The sequence below is a fragment of the Ambystoma mexicanum genome, chromosome 14 (genome assembly GCF_040938575.1).
Source record: "Ambystoma mexicanum isolate Mex_15411 chromosome 14, UKY_AmexF1_1, whole genome shotgun sequence".
NCBI classification, from domain to species: Eukaryota; Metazoa; Chordata; class Amphibia; order Caudata; family Ambystomatidae; genus Ambystoma; species Ambystoma mexicanum.
The window spans coordinates 105,455,091-105,480,226 of NC_090940.1; the positions used below are offsets into that span (position 1 = coordinate 105,455,091).

Consider the following 25,136-nt stretch of genomic DNA (forward strand, 5'->3'; position numbering starts at 1 on the left):
GTAAGATAGTGTGTGCTGGGTCTAGGAATTTAAAAAGACTAGTAAAGACAATTTAACTTTACTTTCTCTGGGAAACAGTAGTTTATTCCAGAGAAGGTATTTAAACCTTGGTACAGCCTAAGTCTTCCCTGTGTCACTGCAGAGAGGGTGCTTTGTGACACACATGAAAAGATGTCTATGGAGTTTTCTAAAACCCCATAATCTAAGAACACGAGTAAAACACACATCAAAATACTCGAGAGTGGGGGGAAAAAGGCTCACTCTCCAGGTAAAAGAATCAAGTCCTCAAAATCCAGCAAAGTTGCTGGGGGTCTCCAAGGTGAAGGGAATTAGCACATTTATAAGAATTCTCCCTAACTCACAGCTAAACTACTCCAGACATACGTATACAGAATAACACAAGAATTCACAGAGAAGGACCAACTGTTGGACCAAGCACAAGTAGGTTTCAGACCAATGAGGGGAACAAACAACATTGCTCTCAATCTGGGACGATCTAAAGACTAATGTAGACTCAAAGGCACAGCTCTAATCCTTCTCTGCAGCTTTTGAGTCAACCATGAAAACCTCATTGTGAGACTAGAAGAAATGGGAATCACTGATGCAGCCTGACTATCCTTCCTAACAAACGGGACAGACTGTCTGGATCAAGCCTTTCAAATCTACTACAAAAGAATCCAACTGCGGAGGACCACAAGGATCATCCTTCTCCCCGCTGCTGATCAATATATACCTGATGCCACTAATAAAACTCATAAAAATATCAGTCTCACATGCTGCAATTACGCAGATGACTCAACGTCTACAAGATACACAGGAAGAAACCAAAACGCTGAACTGCCTACAATAGCTGTACAGCTGGATGAACACAAACCGCCTCAAACCCAACCCAGGCAAAACTGAAATAATGATCACAGCTAAAAGTGAGGAAAACAGCCACTACATCCCATGGCCAGCTGTACTGGGTACAGCACAGACTCCAATGATAGTGAAAAACCTTTGAGTCTTGATGGACAATGAACTAACACTTGAACCACAAGTAAACGCCATAATCAAGAAATGCTTCTTCGTGCTACATGCAGTAAAAAGGAATCCTACCATTCCTCTCCTTGACCCACGAAACGCTCGCCATCTTCACACTCGCGTCTGGAGTAGACCACGCCAACAGCCTATGCCTAAGTAGGCCAGAACAAATGTTAATCGGCACATCCAGAACGCAGCAGCAAGACTCCTGCTCAGACTACCGCAGGGACAACACATTACCCCAGCACTGAAAATGCTACACTGGTTGTCAATCAAAGAGGATAAAGTTCAAAACGAAATGCTTAACGCACAGCAGTCCACAGAACAGAGTTCCTAAAGAAATAAATAAGTCTACCACCATACTAGATCAGTAGGATCAAGCAACGCCATTCGCCTAGTTCCTAAATCTTACTGCAAAAGAAAAAAACTGAGGATCATCTTACTCACCTGGCAACCTCCACCTGTAATAACCTACCAAAAAACATATGCAACACCAAGGGGTCATTTGGAGTTCAGATAATTTCTCAAAACCTTGTTCTTTGCTCCAGATTCAAGAGGAAGAATCAACTAAGAAGGAAAGTACACAACGAAACCTGTGAATACCCATCTGGGAAATCAAAAACCCCAACCTACCCCCATTATAAATTGGAGGTATCCTAAAGGATACTTGAATAGGTGGGGATAACCAGCAGGATGGGCAATAAGGGACAGGTGCTGTGACCAAAACTACAACTGCAGCAGGGCAGGGGGAGTAGCGGATATGAGACACACAAACCACCGGGGCACACGAGAGCTCCCACCACGCAGCTTGCATGCCAACTAGACGGTTAAAGTAGAGTACTAAAACACTGGGATAGCCAGAGAGGTTGAGCGTAGAAGCGTCAAGAGAAAGTGGTATTAAAGCGACAAATACTTGAAATGTTATAACTGTACCTTACAATTTCAACTCTCTGCCTACTCAACATACAAAAACTCACTCAACCACATCTCTGCACAGCAATCCGAAAAGGCACTTCACCACATTGCAACAAGACTTAACACATAGCCCGCCACAACAGCAACTGGGAATTGTGGCACCGATAGAAAACCGCACCTAAGCTCATGACCAATGCCAACTGAACTGAAGCAGCCAACATGACATCACAACTCTCACTTTTCCTATTATCACTACACCCTACCCCCCCCCACCACCTTCTTGACATCCTACTTTTCTTATCCGCCAGAGCGCATGAGGGCCACAGCAGTGGTGACCGTGCACAGTACAAATACCTTCAACATTAACTACACATGCCTCTGTGCCCACCTATCAGGTTTTAGCCAATCTAAGACCTACTGACATATAATAACGGGCAAATAACACATTGGATGCCTCAATCAACGAATTTAGCATCCTGACTCCGGAGGTCATATTTTGGCCATGTACATCTTCCCTCACGATGTATGGATGTTGTAAAGGAGGCAGGAAAATCAAATACTTGCCACTGCTATTTCAACAACTTGAAAAGATTTGTCATTTGGTGTAAAGAAAAAACAGATCATTCCCATGATTGTTCAGCTACAGAGGTGGTAATATATTATGTATCGTGTAGAGACTAGTTTATAATTATCTTAAAGTACAAGTAGCATCATTAGCAACTTATACCACATCAGAAAATATTGTAATAGTCATTAATATGGCATTATTTCCCCTTTCAATGGCCTCAATGCGCTTTGTGGTTGGAACACACTCGGGATCAAAGTCCTTTTATGGGGGAATTTCAAAAGTTAACTTCAAGATGCATGTGTGCATTCTGCCAGGTTAGGACTAAGGAGGGCTGGCTAGGCTCCAGTAAGCAGCCCTGCAGTCCGGCACATTGGGTGGGTGTTGTAGGTGAATTAGGAGGAGACTCAATGTGTGCCCATCTAGAAAACGATTTGTCGGTTGTCGCTGCATACTAATGGCAGAGGTGTTGAGAAACATTGGGGGTTTCAGTGTTGATGGCTGTGAGCTGCTTTACCGGATTTGCATAGCCATATTCTATAGTGCATGGTTGGGGAGTAGTGCCTGCAGCATGTGTGCACGGATGTGGTGCGAGTTATACATACCTTAAACTTGGGTGGAGTTTCTTCAATGTTGCTTTCTTAGGTCCAAAGCAATTGGCTGGCCTCGCTAGCTGAGGACTCCCTAGACTTGAGAGCCTGCTCAAAAGCCAAATATGGAGGATATATGTAGTGGAAACCTTTATGGAAGATGTCAAACCTATTTATCGTCCAGCCTCACTCCCCACCAGGCTGGGAATTAAACACTGTACTCTCATGGTTTATAGGTCCCATTTAAATCAATGCATAAAGCCCCACTTAAAGAACTTACTGTGGCTTTCCTGGTTGCCATCGCATCAATCGGAAGGATCAGCATGTTACACGCTCTGCTCGTATCGGAACTATACACAAGAATAATGCTTTAAGAACACACCCAAGGTTTTTACCAAAATTCATCTCAAAGTTCCATATAGATCTATCGAATAACACAGCATTGTATCAAAATCCACAAAGTAGAGGAGAAAAAGATTTAAACACGCTTGACCCTTATAGAGTTGTAATGTATTATCTAGACAGAGCTAAAGAAATATGAAAAACTGATGAATGTTTTTATTTCGATGGCAACAGGTAGAGGAGATGCAGTCTACGGCAACTATAGCAAGGTGAATTGTACGATGTACTCAAATGTGCTACTCTATAGTAAACGAGACACTTCTAGTTGAATGTGCTTTTGGAGTAAACAGAAGTACGGTAGCAACATTGGGTTTCCTTGCTAATGTCCCTTTTTAGAAGCAATTTGCAAGGCAGCGGCATGGACTTCAGTGTATACCTTTACACATTGCGTCTAAACGATCAAAAGCAGGGTCTTGAGTAGGTCAAGCTATTTTAAAACCTTTCCTTACTTCTACTCTTTCAACTCACCGACCACCTTCACAGAATGTTGCTTGCTAGTCTATGCAAAGCCTGTCGATCTTAAGAAGGTTCACAAGCTCCAGAAGGCAAATATTACTTGGCAGTAGTTCTTTTTGTGGGTTGTATCTGCTTGGTATCGCATGCACCCACCCATTCTCCCTACATGGCAGGAAAAGGGGAAGATTATGATTTAAAAAAAAAGACTTCTCCAAAACATGTTGACATTGCTTTAGAAAACAACCTTGAATGTGGGAAAATTTAAATCCCACGTGCAAACTGACGTCATGGGAATAGGACATGTTTGTGTGAAATGCCACACAGGCAATCACTGGTTAAGCATACCAATTGATGATCCAGTAGCATAAAGATTACTCTTGTTGAAAATTTCTTGCTGAATATTTTTCAAGAATTTAATTGATTTAATGGAGAGAAATTGCACTTCAACTTTGGTACTAACCTTTGCACATCATATGTGAAGTCCATGTTTTGTGTGAAACTGTTGGAAACTATTTTGATAATATTGAGAAAAATAAATGCTATCATATAAACTAGGTTTTTGGGCCGAGAGCACAATGATCCCAATGCAGTGCTTGGACTACAGCAAATGTTGGAGGGCTCAGTTGCTTACTTCTGTTGTGGATAGATATGATGGATCCCTTGGTTTAAGTAAGCCTCTTAAAATAAAATGGGGAGGGGGCTGGGGGCCGCCTTTAAGCACCTCTAAAAATGAACAGACTGTATGCTGTCATCCTGGGTAAATGTAGGATAGGGATATTGTTACTGGTATGCCCCTAACGTCCATGTTTTCAAATTTGCAAAACCATATGCAATACTATGCACTAATCACTAGATCAATGTGATTTTAATCCTATACAACCCACAAAGGCTTACTGGTAAGTAGTAATTGCCTTAGATTTTTTTTTGTTTTTTGTCCTCATCCTGTTCCTCCATAGGGTTACATGGGCATAACGGTCTGTCCCTAAATCACTCTTTCTGGACTTTGGTCAGTGGAAGGCTGGTCAAGGACCCCTTCCTAGGACTGGGATTGAGCAGGTTAACGTATACGAACTTTTTTCTAATTTTTAGTACGCTTATTTATAACCACTTTCATTGACTGTCTTAATAAACTACCTGTGAAGAATACACTTAGAAACTGGTGACATTTGGGCGCAAGGCCTCAAACAGTCTTAAGGTTTGGCTTCCTAAGAGCAAGGGAAGCTGATCTATGATTATCTTAATTCTTTTCTATTTCCAAAATATTAGTACTTATCCATGTTACACTGGTCATTGAATCAAATGCTATTTCTCCTGAGGGAGAAAGTATATATTTGTTTTAAAGTGTTGGTGTGACATTATTTGTCGAAGTTTTACTTGAAGTTTTTTTTTAAGGGCCTTATAAACAATTGTATATTTGTATTCTTGCCTGTCTCAACTGGAATGATTTGTGTTACTCTGTTAGGACTCATTGTAGCCCCTAGACCACTCGCACCCTTCCTGAAACTGCTGCCTACCTTTTTTGGGTTTTGCTAAACTGTCCTTTCACTGTTCATAATAGGGCAACCTCACTTTGTGGATTGTAGAAATCCATCACAGTCGCGCACAAAGAAATTAATCCACACTATCGTACCTGCATCTGTTGATCAGAAATGGTTTCAGGCTGTCTACAGCCCACCAGTCCTGGGATCCAGCTGCCCAAGGTGGCCACTTCCTCTTACATACATAAAGGGGTAGTAATGTGAAGCATTTGCTTTTTAATGCAGAGAACAACCTCCATTTTGGTGAATGGAGTAGTGGCTCAAGAAGCACCAACCCACGTAAAATGGTTTTCAACTGGCAACCAGCAGCTTATCCACATGACTGACAAAGGTTTGGCTCCCTGGGATGTTATGGCATCTTTTTGGGTTGCGGGAGGGGTACCCTGACATTTATATTATAAAGATTCTTAATGCAGAACACATATAAACAAAGTCACACTGTCAGGTTTTTCTTGCTCAGTGTTTAAAACCCAGAAGTCATCTGTTAACAAATGGATGTTCTGCCTAACTGGACATACAAGTAAAGGTTGCTCACCGTAGTAACGGTTACTCCCAAGTTCCCTTCCCTACATATGCTCTTCCCAGCGCCGCTGAAATGATGGATGAGGTTGTACCACATAGACTCAAAACTGCCAGTTCGAGCTTGGGTCTTATGCAAGAGATCCTGTAGGGTAGCCATGCCTATGCATGCCCCAGTGTGCTGCCTAACCATTGGTGCTACTATGCCCCAGGCTCCTGCCCAATACCCTTCCTCTAGACGTCTCACAGCAAGTATAGAGTAAATGGGATCGTGGACGTTCACGTCTTGTCTGCCTGTGGTCGGAAACTGCTTGAATGTCACGATGATTCCCTATATGACTTTATTGGCCCTGTTTTTAGCAACCGTAGTTGCCAATCATTAACAGTGAAGACTTTGGGAACTTCCGGGTAATAATTGCAGAGACTCCTGCTGACACTAAAATACCTTTCTGTCTCTCTCCAGAAACATCTTCAACTAACTCACCTCTTAAGTGCCAGCAAGGGTTATTTTACCTTCTCACTGCACAACAAAGTCAATAATGAACTTGGTGTGGACTATCTTATTCAGTGTATCCATAAACTGCATTTGTTTTTCCCTATTTGCTTGCTGATAAGTGGCTTGGCTGTGAGTAAATTTTCTGTTTGTGAACTAAAGCATCTGGAGTGCTACATTTACTTGGCTATTTCAGTTTTCGACAATGCTATAGAGAAGTGATATAGGAGTTGAAAGATGGAGGACAGAACATTGTTAGATCTTACTTTCTAGAAATACATTTTTTTTTCTTTCTTCACTTAGAATGCAAAGCCAGAATCTGTAACTGATGAAGATTTGGATGATGAAACTGTGAAGTTGGATAAAGAAATTCTCCAAATAGTAGAAGTGTTAATACGGGAGTATTCTAGTGAGTTGAATGCTCCCTCGCAGGAATCTGACTCCCAACCAAAAACTAAGAAGAAGCTGAAAGATAAAAAGGAAGACTCTACTGGTGTTGCCACAGTTAGTCTTGTTTTTATTACATTTTCTTATGTTGAGAATGTATTAAGTGCTCGCATTTTAAAATGTTGCATTTTAATTTTTTCATGTAATGTATTCCTTGATTTAGAGTGGGGGGCGGGGAGCAGCGGGGGGGGGGGGGAAGCACATCTTTGAAATGCCTTATTCAAAAGAAACTTGTGTTTCTGGATGTTAGTTACTCCTTTTTGGTTCTTAACTTTAAATAAAAGGGTAGGATGTGTCCCCACTAAAACAATACATTGTGGGCTTGCTTCAGCTTGCTTTAATGTGCAGGGCTGATTTCTGTCAATGCAACATGCAGGCAGCAAGGTTAAAGTTTATTCAGACTGCTCCGTTTTAAAACATTACTGTTGGGAGCTCTGCAAGAAGATCTTACAACCTGTGAATTACCTTGTTATCAAAGATTTTGCCTCCCTCTTTTCTGTGTTGTACCTTCGTATCCTAAATATTGAATTATTGACCTACATTTAGTCTGGAGTACTGGCCAAGTGTGAACTGTGCAGCCATTGTTTTGAATTGGTTTCTTTATTCCTGTTAGTGATTTAAATGTATATCGCAGCTCATATGCAAGTGGAAGTCAGGATCCCTATTGTTGTGGCTTCTCTCCAGGCAACCCATCAGTTCTGCGGACCTTGCCTTTATTTAAAGGCAGCCCATGGTCTTGCTCGCCAATAAAATGATCAAAACGATTTGTTTTAATAACTTGCAGAGTTTTAAAGCATCACTTCATTTGTCAGTTAAGTGTTTTTATGTTCCAGTGGTAGCCCTGCAATAGAGGCAATGCTACACAAGGATTCTTGCCAGGGCTTGTCACTAATACATTATTGGGTGATTCATGCAAGTCAGACCTCACAGTGCGTTAGAAGCATTTTTGGAACAGGATCACACTGATCAACATAATTATGAATGTATGGAAAATGGATTGATTGCGTTGGTATCTTCAATTTTATGGAGAATATGCAAAATGGGGAGAGTGCATTTGTTTGACCACTTTCCTTAAAGACCTTGATGTTTGGATAGGTTACAAGGTGGATACCTGATGGTGTTAGGAAAAAAGATGTTCTTTTTGCAGCTTCCCTGCATAGTTACATTTTTTATTTTTTCAATCCTGCCCTGACTTTTTGGAGGCAAGTAAAGCATTCAGCTTCACTTCAGTTTCCCCATAACATGTCAGCAAAATGGATTAGTCCTTCAGGCTCTGTATTGAAATACTTTGTTTCCCTTTTGCTATCTTATTATTTTTTTAACATTACACACAGCATCTTAAATGCAATGGGGATATTTTTGTATTACACGTCCTTTTGTACAGGGGATTTTTGGTTACTTTTATATGTGCTTATAGATAATCTTGTGGCAGCATTTACATTTTTATAGTTTATTTGCATTATTTTCGGTGTGCACATTTGCGTTTACCTCATATGGCTACTAAACGTGGCTAGTGCCCTAAAGTTGCAGTGCCAAGCGATGTTTTCTTGTTCTTTGGCCATATTAGATTGATTAGCACTGCCTCAGTTCATATCGGTATTCGCCCACTGTAATTGATTAGCATTGCCTTAGTTCATGTCAGTTTTATCCCACTGTAATTGTCTAGCATTGCCTCAGTTCATGTCAACATTAGCCCACTGGAATTGTTTAGCATTGCCCTAGTTCATGTTGGCATTAGCCCACTGTAACTGGACTGTCACAGCTTCAGCAGCACCAATCCCGCGACATGTTGCTTAAACTGCCCTGCTCTCACACTATACCACCTACTCCTTTCCTCCCTGCACTACAGGCTTACCAATCCTACATACTAGGATGGCCACATTAGCCCCCATCTCCGCACACAGCCATACCACCACAGAGCCCAAATCACCACTGGTAGTACAGGCCTATACACACGTTGTATCCCTCCACATGAGAAACCAAAGGCGAAGTACCCTCTGTCCACATCTCATCTACTTGCAAAAAGCACCTAGGAAAGCAACCATATCTTTCACCCTCACCTACCACCACCCTTATTCTAAAAACCCCAGATATCGCCGCCACTAAAAACGTTTCCACTAAAACAAAATTAGGTAACAATCCCACCACCCAAATCCAATGCGCACTCATCAATGCACTATCCATGTCAGCCCATGCCAGAGATTCATGACCTCATCACGGGCTTGGATCTAGACGTCATAGCCAACAGAGACCTGGTTACACGAAGCCTCCAGACCAGCCATCTGCCAAACCTTACCACCAGGCTACATTATCTTCCGCCAAGATAGAACCTCCAACAAAGGAGGAGGTGTTGCCCTAATTCTTAAGGAAACCCTCAGCGCCAGACAAAATCTGCCAATGCAGACAATTTTGACGCCCTTTCAGGGAAAATATTGCTCACCAAATTACACTAACACTACATGTAGTCTACCACCCTCCAGGCCCCCCTCTCGATTTCCAAGCCAACATCACACACCTCCAGGATGACAATCTAAAAACCAATACAAGACCCATCCTCTTAGACCTAAATCTTGGCTTCAAAGATCCTAAAAACAAAAAAGGCAACGCGCTCCCTGAACTAGGCTTTATCCAACTATTCATGTATAAAGATGTAAAGGCAGGCGCTCTATTACCAGTCTTTAGCTTCTCCTTCTAATGCACGTTTTCAGGACTTCATCATTCTTCAGGGAGACTGAGTTACTTTTTTTCAGGCGGGTCTGCATTTCTGTTTCAGGTGTGACAAGTTAATTAGCTCAGAAGATTCTGGTACTTGTATTTTTCGCACTTGATATTGCTGGCAGGTGACTGGAAACAACTCCCTCCATAGCACAAATCGTCCCCTTGAGCCTCCCTGAAGATTGATGAAGTCATGTACACGTGTGTTAGGAGGAGAAACTAAAGACTGGTAACGGAGCGCCTGCCTTCACATCTTTAAACATTGTTCCAGGAGTCCCGGGCTCACAAGGCAGTGCAGCAGGGCCATCATGCCTTACATTGGAGAGCCACAACCATGGCTTTCCTCCTCCCCCCATCAAGGGGAAGATTTGTGCAATGGAGGGAGTTGTTTCCAGTCACCTGCCAGCAATATCAAGTGCGAAAAATAAAAGTACCAGAATCCTCAGCTAAATAACTTGTCACACCTGAAACAGAAATGCAGACACGCCTGAAAAAACAAAGAAACTCAGCCTCCCTGAAGATTGATAGTCATAAAAACGTGCGTTAGGAAGAGAAGCTAAAGACTGGTGACAGAGCGCCTGCCTTCACAGCTTTAAACATTTATCCAACAACCTGACTCACATCAAAGGTCGCATATTGGACTGGATGCTGATCACAATTCTGCTGCTGACATCTGTTCCAACACTCCACGTCCCTGGACTGATCACCTACCGCACTTCCTTATACCTTCTAAAAGTAGAGGTGAACATAGCCCATCCGTGCCCGCTGCTATGGCCATGTCAAAAAAACTACTCACTAAAGACCGAATTCTCCTTTTCCTTGAAGCATCAGCTCTAGCACATCCAATCTCAAAAAACCCTACTGAACTAGTGGAGCTCTACAACGCCACTCCCAAAGAAGCGTAGACGCTGTGGCCTCACTGGAGAAAAAAAAAGCCAAGCATATTAAACATGCCAACTAATGTTTCACCCAGGAACTTCTAGATATCAGAGCTGCCAAACAAGCAGCACCGACTGAATGGCAAAGTCCCTCCGTTTCCACACGAGATGCCCATCTGGCAGTTGCTAAACAATACAAAAAGGTTTATCTCTACAGCCAAAGCATCTGCTTACAACCTTAGAATTGAAAAAGCTAATTCCCAGTCCAAAGAGCTGTTATCTTTAATGAACTGGTAGATACCACAACACAACAAACAGAGAAAGATTAAACATGGTGTAATAACATTCAACATGCCATGCTAGACAGAATCAAGACACTCTAGGAAAAAATCAAGACAACTCAACCTGCCCAAGGTTGCGCCACCCCAATCAAAGCCATTTGCACTGGGCCAGCCTCAGGGGGTTCACATGGCACAAACAAACCAAAACCGTTTGCCTTCAGGGAAGTAACCATACCTGATTAAGCCATTGCTCTGTAAGGGTGACATTTGCCCAGCCAGCTCAGTTAAAGACTGTGCAGCAGCACTGGCCCCTTTCATCAGTCTTTATTAAGGCCTCCTTTGCCTCTGGTATCATCCTACCTTCCCTCAAGGAAACCTGGGTCCGGCCGTTGCTAAAGAAACCTACCCTTGACCCACACTCCCCCCAACAACTACCAACCAATCACTACCGTTCCGGTTGAAAATTCTGGACAAGGCCGCATATCTGCAGATCCAGTGCTACCTGGAAGCACAATCTTCTCGGTAAAAGACAATCTGGTTTTCGTCCTCGTCGCAGCACAGTCAGCCCTGCTAGATCTTAAAAATCAGGTACTTGAATCCATGGACAAGGGCAAGTCCTTGTGTCTCCTACTCCTGGATCTCTCGGCGGCCTTCGACTTGGTCGACCACGAGATCCTGTGGAAACACCTTTTGGATACTGCACACTTCTCCCAAGAAGCCACCACCTGGATAACGTCCTTCTTGGAGGGCTGAGCCATGAGGGTCTTTTCTGACCAGGCATCAGCCACTCCGTCCCAGAAGGGTCCTGCACATACCCTACTCTCTCTAATATTTTCACTCTACCCCTGTTTAATAACTTAGAAGAATTCGGCATAGCTTTTACCAACTATGCCGACTATACACAATTCTTCTCCCGCTATCAGGTGACTATGAGCTAGATCTCAACACTCTCCAGAAAACATATGCCATCATCCAGGCCTGGATGGCGGTTAATGGCCTGTCTCAACGGGGGGAAAAACAAATTCTATTGGTAGCCCCCAAAGAGTCCCTGAATAAACTAGACAACAAATACAGCGCCTTCAGCTTTGAGAATACTGTTATTAGTCTCTGCTGCAGTAAAAACCCTTGGTGTACACTTTGATTCCACTCTGTCAATGGAAAGACAAGTCAGTGCCATTTCTTCAGCAGCCCTCACGACAAAAATCATTAATGCAGTGAAACCTCATCTATCGCCAAACAGCCTCCATATCGAGAGAGCCACCATTGGCGCGAAGCTGGATTACTGGAACGTCCGTCTCCTAGGTACATCTGCTAATAACATTAACAAATTGCAAATCACGCAAAGTAATGTTCTCGAAGTGGCTTTAAGAAGCCCTAGGAGAGAGCATATCTCTCAGGCTAGAAGAGACTCCCACTGGCTCCCGATCAAAGAGCGCATATTGTTCAAGGCTCTCACCATCACCCATAGATGTCTGTGTCCCTTCCTACCTAGTGAAACGAATACATCAGGTGCCCTCCCATAGACCAAAACGAGACCAATACTCACACCAACTCTAAGTCCCTGCGTTCAATAGAGTCAAAGCTGGCGGTACCAGCTTCGAAGTGATGGCCCCGAAAGCCTGGAACGCCCTTCCACTCATACTCAGAAGAAAACTATCTCATGGTGTTCAGAAAGGCGCTAAAACCAAGTTATTCAACTAAACTGTACCTGAATGTTTTCCCCTGTAACCATGGAACACTCCTACCGTATTTCATTGCTGTTTAATCCCCTTAACAATGTCTAATGAGTCTGTTTTAAGCTGTATCGAAGTGAATATACTGTAACAGCGCCACAATGCATCAGTGTCGCTGTGTGCTTTATAAATGTAAAGTAAATTTTTTTAAATTAGTTTGCCCGCCTTCCTGCTCTCAGGTCAGAAAAGGTTCTTATAAATTCTTGCAGTTGCCCTGAAAAGAATCTTTCACTGGCTTTTGTGTGTGGACCAGGAAGTTGGTTGGGATAATCTAGTTCCAGTCCACATTGTTAGTGTCATTTTCCCTGAATTGCAGCTTCCAACCTTCAAGGGAACCTGTCCTGGAGCAGCTACCGTGACTGGAAGGACGCCCATCATTGCCTGCAAACTGATAGTCGCTGGAAGTTTTTCCTCCGCCCTGTGAAGTGTCCTGAGGAGCTTAGCAAAAAAAGTGGGCACCATGCTATTTTTCAAAAAAACACAATTCGCATATTGAGTTTCAAATTAGAATACCCTGTGTATCATACTCTTCAGGAGCTGACTGAAAGGAGTCTAGAGACACCCAGACTCAAAATATCAATGAAGCAAGAAGCTGGGTAACCATACCGAGCTAATCAGTCGCTCACTGTTTGTACCCAAAAGCGGGTTCCCTTGATTACATAGCTTGAAATCCAAAAATCCTTCTATGGTCTTCACAGTTCCTTATGAATAATCACAAAATAAATGAGGTATGATTCTTCAGTGTAATATATATTTAAATTAACTTATCACATCTTAGTGAGGCGGAAATCGGCATATCCACATTATTGGGTTTGTTTGCATTTGCATTTTAGAGAAAATTCCTTCCTCAGGGCGAACCTTAACAATTTAATTCAAAGTGTAATAGTCAACACACATTGATAACATCATAGAGGTAAAAATGAACACATACCATGTTTGCCATTTTTCACATTATGATCGGTTAATGCAATAAAAAAAGGGGAAAAACAAGTAAGTTCTGTTTGCAAATAGTCCCGTTCATTTCTCCCACTGAATACCCCCTTTGCTCTCCACCATCCTTTCTGGTCAGAACTCCCTCCCACTCTCAACCACACAACTCTGGCAGCCTCCTGTCAGCCCATGAGCAGACCACCATTCGTTTGCAGCCCCACTTCGCAGTCTTCACCCACTCTACCACATTGACCCGACCCAAACCCCTCCTTTGAGACACTGAACCTTCATTTCCTTACATGCAGCACGTACAGCCTTGGCCAAAACTCTGTACTCCTCCAGAACCCCTCACCCACACACCTTTTGGCACCCTCACCTCTGCTCCGGCACAGAAGACCATCTGCCTGCTCCTGCCACCCACCCCTGCCTCCGACCCCATTTTAACCACTCTGCTGCGCTCCTATTCCACACCCCCTGTCCATCCTTTCTCTCCCCTGGTAACTCTGTCCCACCACTGCTGCCTCACTTACGCCAATCTGCAATCATCCATGCTCTCCACTCATGCTTCTCACCCAACTTCCCCGTTTTTACCATCTCTTTGTACCCCACCTATGTCCACCTTCCCTACCCGCAGCATCTCCCCCATTACCCCTCCTCCTCAGGACACTGCAACCCACACCCCCTCTCTTGCATCCTCAACGCCAGATCAGTCGCCAGAAACAAACACATGGTTTTTGACCACCTCTGACAAAAACCCAGAAATACTTTTCATTGCTGAAACCTGGATCTGACTACTTCCACCCATTTGCACTCAGGCCTACTTTCTTCCTCAGTTTCCTCCTCCTAAACGCACCCAGGCTATGACGGAACCGTTCCATAGTCTGAGTGACTCTGTAGCAGCCATTTTGATCTCTCATCCCACGATTGCCGTTCTGTGATTTAAGCTTCTACTCCCTCTAGCCCCATGACCTGTGATCTCCATACTAACCTGTAAGCCCTCAATATGACCCGACTGCTATCCGGTCCACACACATTGCAGGTCACACCTTAGATGGTGTTCAGCACTTCCAACCTGACCTCACCCCCCCTCACCAGCCCCCTGGTTTGGACTGATCACCATCTGTTTCTGAGCTCTGACTCTGCCCACCCCCTGACCCCCCCTCACTTCCCGCCATATGATCCCACTCTGGTACAAGGTAACTATCTGCCTGGATTTAGCCTCCTTCCTTCTTTCCTCCCTTCCCAATCTCCCCCCCCCCCTAATTCTCTTCTCCCCCCCAACACCCTTCCCACTGCACAGATCCTACCCCCAGATGTTCACTCAACTATCGCCTGCAATGCCATTGGCGGACCAATTCTTCCATCCAAACCAAAGCCACTCTTGCTAGATACACAAGGGCATACAGATTCTAAATTAGAAAATTCAAACCTGCCTTGTAACCCTCCCGCATCTCCAATGCAAGCAACCCCTGCAAAGAACTCCACAAGATCAGAGTTCAAGGATTCCCCCCCCCCCGCTCTTCCTTTTCTGTCCCCTGTTTCCCAAGCACTTTGCAACCCCCTTTCTGACCATTACTTCAACATAGCAAAGGACAGCTTCAATGTGACGGCTCCAGTTCGTATCCGCAGGAGAAGAGAGAAGCCAACAATAAGTGAGGCAAGGGCAGGGACTGAAGAAATTACTTCACACCTTACTGCCCTACCTCCCAACTGGTCTAATTGCATTTAGAAAGTCGCCTGATGGCGCATCTTGGTGTAATTGCATTTAGAAAGACTGCCTAGTAGCACATCCAGGTGTAATTGCATTTAGAAAGTCTGCCTGGCAGCATATATTGGCGTATTTGCATTTAGAAAGTCCGCCTGATGGCATATCTGCGTTCTAGTTTGCATTTAGAAAGTCCGCCTGATGGCACATCTTGGTCTAATTGCATTTAGAAAGTCGGTCTAATTGCAATTAGAAAATTCCGCCTGATAGCATATCTTGGTGTAATTGCGTTTAGAAAATTCCGCCTAATTGCACATCTTGGTGTAATTGCATCTAGAAAATCCGCCTGATAGCATATCTGTGTTCTGTTTCCATTTAGAAAGAATGCCTAATAGCATACCTTGGTATAATTAAAAATTAGTAAGTCCACCTAAAAGCACATTGGTGTAGCTGCATTTAGAAAATCCACCTAATATGTGTTCTAGTTTGCATTTAGAAAGACTGCCTGGTAGCATATCTTGGCGTAATTGCATTTAGAAAGCGCCCCCAAATAGCATATCTGTGGCGTAGGTGCTTCTAGAAGAGGTTGCATTTAGAACTTGTACCCAATAGCATACCTGTGGTGTAGTCTACCTTAAAGTCCACCTAATAGCATAGCTGTGATATATTCTACACTTAGAAAGTCCACCTAATAGCATATCTAACATATCTGTGGTGTAGCCTACACTTAGATAATGTCCCTAATAGCATTCTGTGGTATAATTGCACTCAGAATGTCCACCTAATAGCATATCGGTAGCGTAGTTGAATATGTAGTCTGTACATTCTAGTTGCTCCTAGAAGTGATTCGAAGCTGTGGTGTAGTCTAGACTGCACTCAGGAAGTCCCTAACAGCACTCTGTGGTATAATTGCATTCAGAAAGTCTGCCTAAACTGCATATCTGCGGTAAAACTGCATTTAGAAAATCTGCCTAATAGCATATCTGTTATTATCCACATTTAGAACGTCTCCCTAATAGCATATCTATGGTATAATTGCTTTCAGAATGTCCGCCTATTAGCACCTCTGTGGGGTAGTCTACATTCAGAAAGTGTCTCTAACAGCATATCTGTGGTATAATTACCAGTTTAGTTCCGTTTAGAAAGTCTACCTAATAACATATCTGCAGCATAATTACATTTGGTAAGTCGGCCTATTAGCTAATTAGGTAACCTAAATAAAAAGTGATTTAGTTGTACCTAAAAGCAGCGAATAATCCCACCCGTGGTATAATTGTACCTAGAAACTGTGAATAATATAACCCTGTGACATAGTTGAATTTAGAAATTGAGAATAATCTCACCCTGCGGCATAGTTGAATTAACCCCGTGATATAGCTAAAGCTAGAAACAGTGAATATAATCACTCTGAATATACTCACCTGTGGTTTAGTCAAACTGAATAATCTCACCCGGTGGTATAGTTGAACTTGGAGTGCGAAATATCACTGGTACAGCGGTAGTACAGCAAATCATAGTAGGTGTGTACAGCTAAACATCCAGTGGTATAGTTGTAGTGGGAAGGTGTGAACGAAACCATCCAACGCCAACTATAACACAGCTCAAACTAACAAAAGCATGAGTCCCCCAATGCCTCCAAAGACCTCTGAAAATAACCTCCTCATGCCCACCTCCCTTCCTGCCCACCCTACCATCCATACCCCCACCAACCCATCCTTCTCTCCACCAACCCATCCTCCCCTCCACCACATTCCCTACCCATCCCCTATCCAAACACCAAGCCAGAGGAGCACGATGGTGAGCGAACCATCCTAAGGCCACCCCTCCTCCCATGCCCTCCGTCCACCCCCTCAACACCCACCATCATCCATCCACGACCCCACTCCTTCCCCTCCCTAAAAATTGCACGCCTCACCCTGGCAAGGACAGTAGCCGCTTCCCTCACCCTCCAACCCCCCCTACCCTCTCTCACACTCCAACCACAGCAAAAACACTGAAGAGAAAACGTACTTGGTCTCCCTCAATTGCTCAGTACTCATCACCACTCCTGTCTAGACCCATCTCAACCAGCACCACCCTCCTCACCTGCCTCACCATACCTAAACCCCCCCCTCGATTTCTCACCGACCACAACCAAAACTCCAAATCCAGTCAACCCGTCAAACCACTCCAACCCCACCAACTCAACCACCCGCCTACTCTTCCCCACCATGCACCCCCACACTAGCTTCCCATTTTCCACCCCTAGACCCCCCCTCCTCTGCCACTCCCTCATCACCCTTCTGTACCGAAGTTAATTGCATCCTTTTTTAAATGCCTGATCTGTAGCAAAAAAGACACAGCATCTTTGACCTCCTCAGCTCTGACAAACTGGACCTGGTCTTTATCACGAAAACCTGGTTCTCTGACGTCTTCGCCCCGATCGCCAACAAAGCATTCCCCTCAGACTACTCCTTCATCCCACGAAACTGTCCCTCTAGAGGAGGAGGAATAGCAATTAAATTCAAATCTCCCTTCTACGCCTCAATCATCAACAACCAGCCATCCATTCCTTCCTGCGAATCACTCCTCGTAAAACCCTTCCTCCCCCCTTCGTTCTCCCACAGCTTCCTAATCTACAGACCCCCTGGCTACGATAGACCGTTCTCAAACAACCTCTGCGACTCTATTGCCACCCTACAACTAAACTATCCCAACCTCGCCCTCCTAGGAGATTTCAACATATGGCTTGACATTCCCACCAATCCTATAACGCACTCTGGTTGACGGCCTTGACGCAACTAACCTCCAACCCCACATAAACGGCCTGACTCACTATAAAGGACACACACTTGATGCCATGTCCAGCTCCCACAACTTGATGCATCTAAACCCCCCCACCCCTATCATCTGGTCCGATCATTTCGCCATTCGCTCACCCAACCCTCTCCCCTTACCCGAACCTCCAAATCTACGCAACTGCTGGAAGAAACTAATAATCTTTCCTGACCTAGCCGACGCACTCCTTCAGTCTGCACCCCGTACCTCCGTACTCAATGAACAACTAACCCCCTGACGCCTTTGACTAATGGCTCAACACCTCACTAATGCAGCTCACACCCTCTTGCAAACCATCAGCCCGCCGTGGCCTTTTCCCTAGATGGTTCACACTTGAACTGAAGACCACTAAACTTCATAAATCCCTAGAACGCAAATGGCAGAAGGACAAAACCCCCCTCAGCTGATCGACCTTGGCCCGGCACCTTCGGCAGTACAAGGCTGAAATCCGGAAAGCAAAAAAAGCCAATTACAACTCCCGAATCCTAAACTGCAAAAACCCCAGCAAAGAACTCCACAAAATCACCAAATTCACCAAACCATCATGCATCACCACCCTCCTGACCCCCTCACAATCACTGTGCGACTCTCTCTCCACTTCTACACCACAGCTCTCGAAAGAACAAATACTCTAACCAACAAACTAGCTCTTATACACCCACCTCGCAGTCCACCCTATACCAGCCAAACCACTTTGACTCCTTCAGTCCAATATCAACTGACCAATTCCTCAAACTTCTCTCTGCCCGCAAACCATCCGGCTCTCCGCTGGACCCTTGTCCAGCCACAACCCTCAAAGAAATGTTTGCATCTACCTGCGCAGGAGAGCATGCAAGAAAGATCATAAACGACTCCCTTTCCTCAGGAATTTTTCCCGACGCATTCAAAACGGTTCATGTCAAACCTCTTATAAAAAAAAAAGCTTCCCTCGACCCTCTCGAACCCAAAAACTACCGCCCCATCTCAAACACCAGATTCCTAGCCAAACTCATTGACCGAACCGCCTTCTCCCAACTAAATACCTTTGTCGAAGCCAACAATCTCCTAGACCCTGCTCAATTACGTTTCAGACCCCGACATGGAACCAAAACCATCCTAACCTCAATCTGGGATGACCTTAAAAACACAGCAGATTCTGCGGGATGCGCCGCATTAATCCTTCTTGACCTATCCGCCGCTTTCGACACAACCACTCAATCCTGCCTCCACTGCCTAGCAATTCATGGAACCACCCTCAAATGGATAGCATCCTTCCTCAACAATTGGAACCAAATAACCCTACTCTCCACCTACGGCTCCCAAGCCTGACCAGTCGACACCAGAGTTCCACAAGGTGCATGCCTATCAGCCCTCCTGTTTAACCTCTACATGGCCACCCTCCCAAGAATAATTTACTTACACAACATCCTGTGCTACAACTACGCCGATGACACTCAACTAATTCTAAAACTCCTAAACTCAAAACCCAACTGCTGACCAGACCTCGCTTACTGCCTCCTCAACATAGATCTCTGGATGACCACAAACCACCTCTTGCTAAATGCCTCCAAAACCGAAATTATCATATATGGCAACGCCAAACTTCTCCCACACCCACTACACTGGCCATCCACCATGGGCAACTCACCGACACCCTCTAATTCAGTGAAAAACCTTGGATGCACCCTGGACTCTGACCTAACCCTCTCACACCGAGTCAACAATGTCCCAAAGTTCTGCCACTACCACCTCAAAACTCTAAGGCACATTTTTCCATACCTCTCCTTCCCACCAGACTCTCCGCTCTCCAATCAATTGTTATATCAAGACTGGACTATGCTAACTCCTTTATCTCGGAGTGCACACATACCAACTGAATAAACTACAAAGAGCTCAAAGCGATGCAGCCAAACTGCTACTTATGCTTGGCCCAAGAGACCATCTCCCCAGCCCTCAAAACTCTGCACTGGCTTCCGATTGCCCGAAGGGTGACCTTCAAAACCTTATGCACCTCTCACCGAGCACTGCATAAAACCGGACCTCAATATTTTCAAGACAAACTAAAACCCTATCACCTGGCTCGTACCCTACGATCAAGCTCAGCCGGCCTCCTAGTCATACCAAAAACAAACTCGGTCAGGTTAGGTGGATCATCATTCTCCGCCTTGGCCCCCACTCTGTGGAACGCACTCCCACCCCACATCCGACTCACCGAGGACCTCATGTCTTTCCGCAAACTACTGAAAACATGGCTCTTCCCCTAAAACCGACCTGTGACTCAAACTGGATAACAGCAACTCAATGACATTAGTCCAAATGCTACATCCTAAATAACAATCCAGCATCACGACCCAAGCAAGAAATCAAAAGATAACCACTAAGGTAAACTAAAAAGGACAAACAAAATTAGAATGAGTAGAAAGGATCGTAGCACTGAAGTTGATCGAAATAATTAGTTGTACGAGAGCAGTAAAGTGGTTGAAATTAATTAAATGGATGAAATATATGTAAAGGACAAGATGATTTAAGTGGATAACAGCAATTAAACTAGCCTAACCTTCTAGATCATAACAATAACAAAGAACATTCCAACATCAAGATTCCAAACGGGAAATAGAAAACTAATAACCTCGAATGTAGACTAAAAAGGACAAACAAAATAGAATAATTAAAGTGGAACAAATCTAAAAGCATAAGTCGCATGAAAACAGTAAAATGGCTGAAATTAATGAAATTGATGAAATGAATATAAGGGACGAGAGGAACGAAATGGATAAGAAGAATAAAGTGGAGAGGATGGAAAGATGAATACATGATACGAATGAGTGCAGAGTGCACTGAACTGGTAGAGTGCATGAAACCGATATATGGCATGGAAGGCAAAGTGCATGGTACAAAAGGAACAAATAAACTAGACTATTCAAGTGCATGTAACGAGTGTAGTGCATGGGACAGAGAACATGGGACGGATCGAGTACGTACAACAAGTGACATGAGTTGAACCGATAATGCATGACGAATAGATGAAGTGAGTTGAGCAGATGTCGGTAGAGCAGATGAAGTGCGTATAGCGGATGAGAGCGTATAGCGGATGAGAGCGTATAGCGGATGAGAGCACAGAATGCATGAGAGCGTGGAGCTGATGAGCGTGGAGTGGAGGTAGGCTATGGAGTAGATGATAGCATGGAGCGGACGTAGGATGTTGAGCAGATATAGGATATGGGGGTAGGAGCAAATGTAGGGTGAGTGGAAGTAAGATATGGAGCAAATGTAGTGTCTGAAGCGGCTGTAGAGGGTGGAGCTTGTGTGGAGCAAGTGTAAAGTGTGTAATGGGTCTAGAGTGTGGAGGGTGCGCAGAGTGTGGAACGGGCGTATTATGTATGTGACAGAACGAATGATGGAGTATGAAGGAACAGGAATGGAACGGATGTAGAGTGGAGCATATATTGAGTATGGAGCGATCGGGTGATGTATGTGGATGGAACGGGTCACGTATGCGGATGAAACGGGTGAAGTGGATGGAGCAAGTGAAGTATCGGGGAGAAATGAAGTATAGGATTGAACTAATGAAGCATGTGAGTGGAACGGACGAAAAAGGGTGGAAGCGTACGAACTAGGCAGATGGAACGGGTAAAGTACGTGGAGCGGGTGGAGTGGACAAAATGAAAGAGGTGTGTGGACAAAACGGGTGAAGTGAGTAGAATGGATGAAGTGGGTGGATGAACGGATAAAGTATGTAGATGGAAAGGGTGGAACCAGTGAAGTGGGTGGAACCAGAAAGGTGGATGGTACCAGTGAAGCGGGTGGAACGGAAGAAGTGTGTAGACGAAACGGGTAAAGAGTGGTATGGAATGAAGTGGGTGGATTTACTGATGACGAATGAACTGACAAAACTAGGTATATGAAACGGGTCAGGGAGGTGTATGGAGTATGCATAGAGAACAGACCACGTGGAAATGAGTAGACCGGATGATGACGCGATAACATGTATAGATTGGACCAAGTGCATTGACTAGAAGGAACACATAGAACTGATCGAACCGATTGTTTGCTTAGAACTGAGCGAGTACATACAACGGATGGAATGCACGGAACAAACAGAGCACAGAGTGGGCAAGCGATTAAAAAAAAAAAAAAAAAACGCACAGAATGATCTAAATTGCTTCAAACAACCAAAGTGCATGGAATGGGTTGGAGTGCATGGAACTACTGGAGTATGCTCGACCTCACGATATAAACAACCATAACACAGCTCCACGCTTACGCTCTCCTTTACACCACCACTCAACTAGAACTTAGCGATACTAGGACACCATACGGTATAGCTGTTCTCATACCATCACTTGCTTCATACTGCTCATCCTATCTAAACACAGCTGGTTACACACCCTCCAGCCTAGGCGTTCTCCTCAGGACTAACACAGCCAGAATCGGTCCGGATAACAATCTACCAGAATGAACACATGCTCTTGATCTCCCAAACTCCACAGCTATCACAGGAATGCAACACGGCTGCACACATCTGCTGCTCACACGCACCTTATGACTCTCTGCTGACTTGAATTTCGGTTCCCGAGGGCGTTCAACCTACCAGCACCTTGAGATCATACCAATGGTACTTAAGGCGCTATATAAATGCAAAATAACATAGCCATTGAAAGGAACCTTGCCATCCATGCTAAACTATCACCCTCTTCATCCTTGTCACTGACTGGCCCCCTCCTCTGCCCCCAAAACGCACCCTCTTCAGTGCCTTCTCTGCAATCTCCCTTCCGGAGTTCTCAAGGCTTCTCTCCAATAGCTGCCACTCGGAATCCCTGGGAGACCTTTGCTCCCGCCCTCAAAAGTATGCAGGCTTTATATCCAATATTCGATATAGGTTAATTCTTTATAAAATATTTTATAATGAAACATTTTATAAAGAATGCACTTGGGGGTGGGGTAAAGGGTTAAATATTTTTGGGGAATGGTTGGGTGGGTTTTTAGGGGTGGATTTTTAGGGGTGGGAAACAAGGATTCGGGGAGGCACCACCAAAAGAGTGCATTCTTCATAAAAAGATTTGTCATAAAGACATGTAACCATTCTTAAGAAAATATCTCCACCTGTGCAGGCACCCTCACCAGATCTGATCAACCACCTACTATCAGCTGGGTTCTTCCCTACAGCATACAAAGCCTTATGTCAAACCACTGCTAAAGCACTCTTTTGACACCCCCCAACCCCTCCATTTACTGCCCCATCTCAAACAATTGCTTCATAGCCAAACTACTGGATTCCACAGCATTCTCTAGGCTGTCTCTTCGCTGAATCCCACAGCCTTCTTGATCCTGCCCAATCTGGCTTCCCCTACATGGAACTGAATCCTCCCTTGTCTTTATCTGGGACAACCTAAAAAAAACACTTGAGGGCTGCGCCACACTCCTCCTTGACCTCATCAGCCGTCGATACGAATACCAGACAATCCTCATCAACAGACTCTTTGACCTAGGCAACTGGGACTCTGTCCTCAGATTGATCTCTTAAACCGCTCCCAAGTCGTCTTTATCCATCCTTTCTCCTCTGTCCCTCACCCAGTTCCCTAGTCCCTCAGGGAGGCCCCTGCCCCCCCCCCCATCCACCCCTCTACCTTTCGCCCCGCCGCATGCTTATCTGCTCCCACAATCTCGAACTGTTACAACTATGCTGATGACTCAAATCCTCAATATTCCCAACTCTGCCTCCTGACACCACCCAGACCTGGCATCTTGCCCCTGACATTGACTGCTGGATGACGAACAACCAATCACATGCTCCTAAACCCCGGAATAAATGATCTTAATCTGTGGCAAAACAGCTCTTGTCCCAACCGATCCGTTTGACTTCATTTGGGACCGCGCCCACTTCTTCCCCCCCAGTTTTTTTTTTTTTTTTTTTATTTATTGTATATGGTTTACAAGAAACCTTTACAAAAAAATTGTCTTTAAAAGGTAGAAAAGCATTCATTACATTTAAATTTCAACTATACAAACAAGCGTTAAAACATAGATCCAATTTCCAGTTAAGATTTCCAGAGAATAAGGGACAAATTTAAATTTAAATTTTAAAGAGTTCAGTGCAAAATACACTGCAGCATTAAAATTATACCGACACTAAACTTTAAAATTTACAAAATTCTAAAATAGAAAAGAAGCCTGCAGAGAATAAAGAGAAATTTCATAGAGTCAGGCATAGTCATAACAAGCATAATCATAACAGCGGGGCGTATAAATCTAAAGCTTTGATAAATCCAGCCACAGCAAGTCCATCCTTAGTGTTTGAAATAGTGAGGCACTGAGACCAGATCAAATGGGCCTCCCCCATTTGCCCCATTACATTAAAACGTCCTAGATATTTGTCCCTTAAAGCTGTCAAAGCAGTACAGTCTAAAAAGAGATGCCAAGCGGTTTCAATCACCCCCATAGTTTTGCAGAAACGGCAACTAGGATCTAAATCAGAGAACTCCTTCCTTTTATGTAGAACTTCCCAAGTAGGGAGGAGATTCCATCTGAGTTTAATGAGAAGGGAGCGATAATATCTGTTGGGGAATTGGTTCAAAATAAAAGACAACAGGCCTCTTTTTTTATGAGCAAATTGTAAATCTCTCAGAGAGGGGTACGAGTGTAATTTTTCAATAGTATTACTCCAGTCATGAGAAAAGAGACTCTCCTTGACCTTATTCGGATTCGTTAGTAGGGTGTCCCTATCGGAGGAAATATCCAACAGGGTCCTGTCACAGAGATCACTAAAACCGTTGAGATATAGATTCTTGACTAAATGTCCCTGAGAAGAAATCATGTGGCCCACATCAGCATAAAGAGTGTCAGGTTTAGGAGAAAGCAAAGCTGAAAAAAGTGAGAGAATCCTCCAGAGAATCCTGGCTCGAAATGAGACTAACCCTAAGTCATACCTAATAGCCGCTATTGGAATGAAATTTGGCAGTTTTAGAATTTTCCTCCAATAGATACCCTCAAGAGAGTCCCAGAAAGTCAAAAGTGCCAAGTAGTGAAATTCCATTCCATACAAAAGTTTGGGAGTAACCTTACCCTTAAAAAAATCTACTACAGGCTTAAGGGAGAACATACCATATTTATTATCTAGTTTGAGGGATTGGGAGATGAGAGGGAGCAATTT

General features: G+C 44.1%; 1 protein-coding gene across 12 annotated transcripts in view; it reads left to right on the forward strand.

The window, feature by feature from the left end:
* Nucleotides 1-25,136, forward strand: part of RBM25 (RNA binding motif protein 25) — an 841,835-nt gene that overhangs the window by 494,617 nt on the left and 322,082 nt on the right. For all 12 annotated transcript variants that reach the window (XM_069638623.1, XM_069638627.1, XM_069638622.1 and 9 more), the window contains one exon: nucleotides 6,805-7,005. In XM_069638623.1, the coding sequence (XP_069494724.1) occupies nucleotides 6,805-7,005 (201 nt within the window). The remainder of the gene's footprint in view (nucleotides 1-6,804; nucleotides 7,006-25,136) is intronic.